At 33.3% G+C, this 9,812-nt stretch overlaps 1 protein-coding gene across 1 annotated transcript; it reads left to right on the forward strand.

Moving 5' to 3' along the window:
• Positions 1 to 6,452: 6,452 nt before the first annotated feature.
• On the forward strand, positions 6,453 to 7,148 carry LOC130498535 (putative lipid-binding protein AIR1). The gene has a single exon (XM_056991979.1). The coding sequence runs from the start codon at positions 6,521 to 6,523 to the stop codon at positions 6,848 to 6,850; it is 330 nt and encodes a 109-aa protein (XP_056847959.1). The 5' UTR covers positions 6,453 to 6,520; the 3' UTR covers positions 6,851 to 7,148.
• Positions 7,149 to 9,812: the final 2,664 nt, after the last annotated feature.

Here is a 9,812-nt window from a genome sequence, read left to right on the forward strand (position 1 = left end):
TACATGCCCAGCAGTACCAGAAGCAACAGGGGAAATCAACTATTATTCTCAGAAGATCCTGCACACTTGGAACGCTCAATCCGCAAAGACCTACGCTCCGCATCGATCGACAAAACCGCAGTACCGTCGACTGATACTCACGTTCAACCGTCGACCGACACTCAGACAGCACCGTTGACCAATACCGTTCGCCGATCCACATCGTTCGATACTACTCATTGCACATCGATCGACACTACTCCGCGAAGCATGGTCGCGATTGTTATCCTCACGCAGGGCGAGAATGGAAACCTGTATGACCAAAATGGTAATCTGCGTAATGCAACAGGTCAGAAGCTAGATGCACAGGGAAACATAATCCCTGAGCCTGAAGCTGAGGCTACAGAATAAGCTCAAACACGATCGTTGGCAGACTACAATCGTCCAGACGAGTACTACACCAACATATCAGCTATTAGACTTCCAGAGATTCAGAAGCCGAACTTCGAGCTCAAGCCTCAGTAATACTCTCTCGTGTCTCGGATACCTGGAGAGGTTCGAGGATCTTATCGCTGCTATTCGTATGGATGGAGTCCCTGAGGACTACCTGCTCTGCAAGCTCTTCAAATATTCACTGATTGGAGAAGCTTCGCACTGGCTCAAGCAGCTACCTATAGGATCACTAACATCCTGGGCCGACATCAAAAACGCCTTCCTGCGCAATTTTTTTGATGATGCACGCGCTGAAGACTTAAGGAGCAAAATCGCCACTTTCGCGCAAAAGCCTAGTGAGACTTTTAAATACGCGTGGATCAGATTTAAGTTCTTCCAGCGAGACTGTCCACACCATAGATTCAATGAAGTGCAGCTGCTAAGCACTTTCTACAGAGGTATCGCCTTGAGGTATCAGATTGCTCTTGATACTGCTAGCGAGGGGAACTTCAACACTTGGAATCCAATAGAGGCTGTGAGACTTATTGAGAACCTAGCCAACAGCAGCAGCACCAAGAACACTGACTCTGACAAGAAGAAATCGGTTGCAGCCATCGGAGAAGACCAGATGAATGAAGTCAGAGCCAAGATAGATGCTTTACATGCATTTCTGGGGCAGCCAGTCTGCTCAGCTGAAGAAGGAGAGGCTAGAGAAGATGATACAGAGGAAGATGTGAACTACATTGAAGGTACTGGATTTCAGAGATATGGAAACCAGAGTGGAAACAAAAACTTTTTTGGCACTGGTCAGAAGAGTAACTACAACTAGAGTTCACAGTATCAGAAACCCTTCACCAACACAAGGAACTACGGCAACTCAGCTTACCAAAACCCACCAGCACCCACCCAGGAGAGTAAGTTTGATGCCATGATTGATAGAGTTCTAGAAGGTCAGCAGAAGCTTACAGTAGACTTCAATGGGAAGATTGACTCTGTCTTCAACAATCTGACCACAAGGATAGATACCATTTGCACTCAAGTTAAGAAACTTGAGACACAGATTGTCCAGACTGAAGACTCTATCAGGAGGATTAGAACTTCTAAGGAAGTAGGGGAAGGAAATAGGAAGCACCATGTGAATGCCATTATAAATGATGATTTCTGGCAAGTAGTGAAACAGGAGAAGCTACAAGAAGGAGACTTCGAAGTGAAAAGTTCACTAAGCTTCGGTGGATCACAATGGTGTCGATCGACACCAATTAGTCCACATCGATCGACATCAACTATGCAATTTCCGGATACGACTGCAGATTGCAACGCGGTTAGGATATTGACACATGCTGAATTCACGGCTTCTCATCCATACCCACCCACCCACACCTACGAAGATATCGACCGACGAGACGAGCCACTCATCGATCGACACAAAGACGAGAAACGTATCGATCGACCCTTTTCTCCACCTATCGATCGACACGCACCTCTCACATACCGAGTGCAACTACCATCGATAGACATCAACCGAATCAATGCACTCAGACCCACACCGAGACCACAAGCTAACCCTACAGAGATTACTGGTAACCCTTCAGACACTACACCTACATCAGAGGGAACTGAAGGAAGAAGGTTAAGGAGTAGGAAGGAGAAGATTCCTAAGAACCTTAAGAGGGAAGCTAATGAAAAAGAGATTGATGGTTTTACTAAGAGAGTTATCAGAATCCCACCAGAAAAACCTTTTGAGGAGGTTTACTTCACAAGCAGATTGTGGATATTCTTCAAAGAAACAAGGGAGACTGAAAATGACATTAGAAGAAGGTTTGACAATGTCAGAGAAGATATGAGGAAAAGGATTACTTTGCAGAAGAAGAGTGATCCTGGGAAGTTTGCAATACCCTGTGTAGTACAAGGGATTGAATTTCCTCATGCACTATGTGACACTGGTTCATCAGTCAGCATCTTACCAAAGGTCATGGCAGACCATCTGGGCCTGCAAGTAGAGCCTTCACCAGAGATTTTTACATTTGTGGATTACACTCAGAAAAACTCTGGAGGCTTCATCAGAGACCTGGAAGTACATATTGGTAATGCTATCGTCCCTGTGGATTTTCATGTCCTAGACATCAAGCTAAATTGGAACTCTTCCCTCTTACTTGGAAGAGCATTTATAGCTACAGTAGGAGCCGTATGTGACATGAACACCAACATGATGTGCTTGACTCTGATAGATCCAGATGTCCACTATGACCCTGTCAAGCTTGGGAAACCACCAGCCAAATCAGTGGTAAAAGATGATGATCCTGGTATTATTGCAGTTTGTCATTGTGAAGTCGAGTACGAGACAGAGTACTCGGGATCGATCGACAGCATGTTAACATCATCGATCGACACCCGCCAGTCAGAGGAGATCGGCAACAAATATCGATCATCGATCGACAGAGACCCACCAGATGATGAACTCGATCTACCAGATCATTGCTACCCAAATTTTGCCATCCCACCCAGCCGAAAGGAAGATGATTACTCAGTAAAGAGTTGGGCAGATAGCGGATTTCATGAGAGTTTTGCAGTAGACATAGCCACCTCTTCCCACAGTGGAGACCACAATGAAGAACATCGTGCAAAATACTGGGAAGAGAGAGCTTGGGAAAATTACTTGGAGAATGACAGATTTGCAAATCGACTCCCACAATCGATCGACATCAAGCGCCCACCATCGATCGATTATCTACTTCATCCAGCAAAACGACATCGTCCATCGATTGACATAGCCAGTATCACATCGATCGATATTAACCTGGACGACTTAAAGGACAAAATCGGAATTTCACCGATTAGGACAACACATGGGTATAAAAGGTTGACAACTACAAACACGAAAATTCAAACCTTTTCACCTTCTACCCAGCAGCTTCCAGCATTCAGAAACTTATCAATGGAGGACTGCAACAACATGAACAATCGATCCAACCATGCAGCTAGACGTGCACCATCAATCGCCACCACGACATCACCATCGATCGATGCCTTCAACAGAGCTCAATCTCGATTTCATGAACCTTATGATATCAGGAACGTTTCACTAACACCTGATGAATTTGGAATTTTCAGGGACACAAATGGCTATGCAAGAGCAATGGATGGAAAAGTTTTGCAACCTTCAAAAATTCTTTTTTTGTTTATTCCATTTGTTTCATCAACCAGTTCTTAAACCCTAAAACTTAATATTAAAGAATGTTTGCATTAATGATGGTGTTGCATTATTACTCTCGATGCAAATTACTAATATATTATTGACAACATACATAACTAATCTAATTAGTCCATCAGTACGGTGGCAATATTTTAGTTACAAAAAATGCGGCATGAATACATGCTAAATGAAGCAATTAACTTGTCGTTAGATTAATCACTATTATTAAAAGAAAAGCATCCATATAAAATTCTCCTTATATTTCAAAATTATTTTGAGGATGAAATGAGAGTGGCTGATAATAGTGGAAATTGAACTGGGGAAAGGGAAGAGTTTGGGTCGGGAGGGTCTTGAGGGGCAGGAGAAAGGAAGAGAGCATCACAGGAGGTTGGCGAAGGCAGTTTTAGGTTGGACAGAAATCGCCCAACGGTTCTGCATCGGGAAACAGGTCAGAGAGAACCTGACTTTTTTTAAAGAAATAACAAACTTTATTATTAAAAAATTAAGGATTGATTAGTGAAAAGTAAATGAGACATAGCAGAACACTAATATATGAAGTCAATTTGTAACGATAATAAATATATAAATAGTATAGTTTTGTAGATCCTATGTTTATTCAAATTAATTAAATAAAATATAATTTGAAAAATAAGTAACATGATAATTTTTTTGTTATAACACCTTAATATATAATATGATTTGTTCTGACAACCTCTAATAAACTATATCAATGATCATCATGAACAACTTCTTATAAACTATATCAGTCATCATGAACATGCATATTTGACTTTTTACAACTTTCGTTTTTTTAATTAATATTATTTCTGAAAGAAGTTTTAGATGGCCGTACCAGTATTCAGAAAAATTAAATCCTTGAAAACGGAGATATTAAAACTAATTTATTACTATCAAATTTAAATTTGATTTCAAATGTATAAAGATAAAATCTATTACTATAAGAAAATCCTCGCACTTAGACGACTCAGGAAACTCAAAGGTGTTTTTTTATTCCAATTTTTTAATCTACAAGTTCTTAACCCTAAAACTTATTATTAAAGAATGTTTTGTGTTAGAACTGTCGTTGCATTATAACTCTCGATGAAATATACAATATATTATTGACAACATGCAGAACTAGTATAATTAGTCCATCAATACGGCATGAACATTTTAGTTACAAAAAGAGCAGCACCAACTTTTGCTAAATGAAGCCATTAACTTGTCCTCATGGGAGATTATACAGATTTAATAGTCTTTTATAACAATAATGATAACCACTAAAGGTTTCCAAACATGCAGAGTATTACTTTAATGACTATACTGTTTTAAACAAACTGGCGGCTGTGCTCTTTCCTTCACAACTCCCTTGCTTGACTTTTTAACACCTTTTGCCTTCTAGTCCATCAAGCTTGAACGAGTTGTAGATCAATTCTATCCAAGGATGACATGGTCCATGTGATATACGATCTTTTCCGAAACCGTTCGAAGAAAAAGGATAATAAATTGAAATTATTATAATAATGAAAGTGAATTAAATATTTTAATGCAAACTCTATAACCAGTTTATTGATATTTTCCCGCATCAACGTGTTTGAATCAGAAGATCCATCTTCATATTTCCAAACCTGAGTAAATAAGATCTCGGCTTGTGACTGGGATCTGAACGATTTCGGTGATGATCGTTTCCTGAACCAGATCCGTTTTTCGTATTGGTGTAAGTATTCAACATAAAAGCAAAATAATTTGATAGAATACCACCGTTTTGTTGCATATATAAAACAGTATATTAAATATAAAAAAAAAATCAGTATATATATACAAAAAAAAAATTGTAGTTCATTATCTCGAAAAAGAAAGCTGACGTACCACGAGTTGGTTGCTATGACGGTTACCCAAATTGGTGTGGAAGTACGTAGCTTGACTATATATTTTGTTTAAACGTAGAAATTGGGAATTGTGACTAACAAACTCATAGTTATTTAGTCTAGGGCAGGGATGAGCATTTTATCCTTTAAATTTGATTCGATTCATTATCCGTTGCTATTTGATCCGAAAATTGAGGATATCCGTAAGCTTTTGAAGCAAAATAAATATTAAAATTCAATATCCGTTAAAATCAAAACAAATCACAAATACTAAAATTTTGAGAAGAGAATATCCGATATGATCCATCAATATATAAATACATGTATTTTTTTATTATATTTAAAGTTGTAAATGTATAAACTATATAATTATTACTCTAACATATGATTTGACAGTTTATATTCACATTATTACTTAGATAAAAGTATTATATAAAAGGAAGAGAAAACATTTATGAAAATTATTGATTTTTTCTTAAGTTTTGTATTATTATAATTGTTAACTAAGTTTAAAAATTTATCTTTTATATCATGCAAAATATATATTTTACAAAAATAATTGCACCAAATTTTTAAGATTATTTGTATAAATAAAAACAAATGAGATATCCGTAAGTGGTCACAAATATCTGCAAATATCTATTTATTTTTCGGATATTCATTTTTTTAAATATTTGTATTTTTCCGAAGCAAAAAAAAATCAGAAAATTAGATATCAGTAACATTCGAAGCAAATAACAAATACCTTAAAAAACTCGGATATCCAATTCGTGCCCAAACCTAGTCTAGGGTATCAATTTCTACCGCCAAATGGTGTAGGGGTGTCCAATGTCTTGCTAACTAAATAATTATTTTTTTTCTTTTATTGCCAAACAAATAGTCGACCCATAGTTAATAAATATGAAAAACTAATATAATAATTTCTCACCTAAAGAAAATTCTATAAATACCCACTAAACCCTCAATATATCTTCACCCTTCTCAACAAATATAAACACACTACTACTTCCTCAGCTTTTGATTTAAAGATTTCCCGGTACACAAACAAATGGCTCCAAGAATCGCTCTTGCACTCTTCCTTTCTCTGAACTTCCTCTTCTTCACTCACACTTCTGCTCTGGGCACTTGTCCAAGAGATACCCTGCAGATTGGTCTTTGCGCTAATGCTCTCAATGTAGTTAACATAATATTGGGATACTCACCTGTAAAGCCATGCTGCTCATTAATTGATGGCTTGGTTGACCTTGAGGCTGCAGCCTGTCTCTGTACCGCACTCAAGGTTAACATTCTTGGCATCAAGCTTAACCTTCCCATCTATGTCAACGCACTCCTCAATAATTGTGGCCATATAACTCCGACATTATACCCATGCGTCTAAGTTGTATACTTATGACATATATATTAAGAGATGCCTAAACCACAAACAGATCGTATGGTTTCAAATGCTTGAACTTATTGTCTTGTTTTCTTGTTTCTTTTAATAAGTAATTGCTTTTGTGTTTGTAATTTTCTTGGATTTAAAATAAATGATGAACGTCACGTTCTCATGCAACAAGGGATTATGGATTTGTGTGTGTAATCGGCAAGTTCGTCCCCTTTTGCTTCACTGTTCCTTCTTATCTTCGTTGTAACGTTTCTTTTGAATTTGATTAATAAAACTATCAATCGGTGTTGTCTATATCAGGCTTATTTGTGTGTATAAAAAGACAAGGTAAAATGATCATTGAAAACATCATATTTTAGTGATTTCGTAGTAATCATTAATTAATGGCATGTTGTTAAGATTCAGTCCTCTTAAATTGTGAAATCAACCCTAAATTTGAATCTCTCCAATAATATTGTATTATTGAAATTTAGAAACGTTTACAGCTATTAACTGCCACAAGAAGATATCGGATACACTCTCTGGTGAATTTTCCAATCTAACTTCTCGAATCAATCCCATCACCAGAACGGCCACAAGAATCAACATTTCAATTCAAGTTTCAATTTGTAAAAGCTTAAGCGATAACAGAGAACAATAGAAAACTATGTAAACCTCCAATCATAAACTTCCGATCGTCTCTCTAACTGAAAACCCTTCAATTGATTCAAAGAATGTATATTAATTAGATAACAATATATATATATATATATATAAACCTCCCATATATATATATACTAGGTGTTTTCTTGCACCATGTGCAGTAAAAGAATTTAAAATATTTTTTAAAAGATAAATATAAATTATATTTATTTTTTATAAATATTATAAATTTTCTTTTTTCTTATCAATATTTTAATATAAATTTGATTTAACTGAACATTAAAATTAAGATAAAACCAATTTTGTTTATTTTGAATTATATTTAAGAATGTTCATGTATATATTTAAAATTATAATCTTAGGTAGATTTTTCTATCTATTTATTTTAATTAAATATATTAAATAAATATGTAAAATTTCAGAATTGTCAAAAATTAAAATTAAACAATATTTATAAAATCTGTAAATATATATAATAAACTAATGATTTTACGATTTAATTTGATTTTATGATTTAATTTTATAATTTTCTAAAAATATGTATATATTTTTGAAATATTTTTAATTTAAATGATATTTCAAAATTTGACTTGAATATATTTATTTTAATGATGATTTATGCGTTATTGCTATATTTTTAAAAAGTCCAAAAATATAAATCGATAATAAATATAATATATGAGTTCTTACCATATTTTAAAATTTTTATCAAAAATATAAATTAACACTAAATATAATTATCCATGTCATATTAATCTATAAGACATGTCATCAATTTTAGTAGCTATGTCACAATTATTAATCTAGGTGTTTTCATGCACCATGTGTAGTGATGAATTTTTTAGAAGTTAAATTTTATATTTTAAAATGTAATTTATTAATATTATATATTTTATTATTTTGACTAATAATTAATATAAATATCATTAATCAAGCATAAAATTAAGAGAAAATATTTTTTATTTTAAATTATATTTAAGAATATATATGTATATATATAAAGTTAAAATCTTAGATAAAAAATTATTTATTTCATTTGGTTAAATTATTAAATCAACTTGTACAAAATTACTAAAAATCATATAAAATTGTATAGTTATCAAAATTTAAAACTAAATAATATTTATATAATTTGTAGATATCTAAAAGAAACTAATGATATTACAATTTTTTTTATTTTTTTAGTTCAGAAAATTTAGAAAATTTTAGATAATAAAAATTTTATTATTATAAAAGTAAATTTATATAATATTTTGAAATTCAAAATATCATATTTGAATATATTTATTTTAGTGATGATTTATGAGTTATCACCATATTCTACAAAGTTTACCAAAAATATAAATCAATATTAAATGTAATATATGAGTTATTGCCATATTCTAAAAAGATTTCCAAAAATATATATTAGCATTAAATGTAATTGTCCATGTCATATTTAACCATATGACATGTCATCAATCTTAATAGCCACGTCACAATTTTTTGTGTGAAAACGATTGTAGAGAAGACATGTGGCAAATTACTTCTCAAATATAGACTAGGGGATATATGTTAGGTGAATATTTATGAATATGATAATATACTTTTGACGGTTGTATTAATATCCTTTTATTTAGTATAATTAAAATTTATTTCATGTAAACTATTTGAATTTTAATAATATATAATGCAATATATATGGGTACAATTTATGTATTTTATATGAAAGATGGCGGCCCTTCAGAAATCGTGCTAGTTATTCAGAGTAAACTTTTCCAGATATGGAGTAACCATACTTTTGTCATGTTTACTGATTATATTGGAATGCTTCTTTTCTCTTTCTGCTTATATGTTCCAGAAATCCTAAAAATCTACCAAAATGTCATATATTAGTTATGCCAAATTACTTAGAAATGACTTAGAAATGTTATCTTGAATGCGAGGAATACTTTTTCCAAATGAAATTGCTGACTTTGTATAGTTTATTTCTTCTCTCCAGAAACTCTTTCGTGGATGTTGAGCAGGTGAGAAAGATTATATCCTTATTTTTATGTTGTCTAACTAAATACTGAGGAATCATAATGAAAAATAAATGAAACATAGCATAACACTAATACATGATGTCTAATCGTGAAAAGGATAAAAAATAATAATATTAAAATAGAATGGTTTTATAGATCCCATGCCTATTCAAATTAATTACAGAAATTATAATTTTGAAAGATATGTAACATCGATAATTTCGTTGTTATAACACCTTAATATAGAGTAGAATTCGATCTTACAACCTCTAATAAATTTTACCAATCCTATTTAAGATATTTGTCTATCT

This window comes from Raphanus sativus, chromosome 2 (assembly GCF_000801105.2).
Source record: "Raphanus sativus cultivar WK10039 chromosome 2, ASM80110v3, whole genome shotgun sequence".
NCBI lineage: Eukaryota > Viridiplantae > Streptophyta > Magnoliopsida > Brassicales > Brassicaceae > Raphanus > Raphanus sativus.

Excerpts from the sequence above, each read along its gene's own strand:
- LOC130498535 (XM_056991979.1), top strand. The coding sequence starts at position 6,521 with ATGGCTCCAAGAATCGCTCTTGCACTCTTCCTTTCTCTGAACTTCCTC.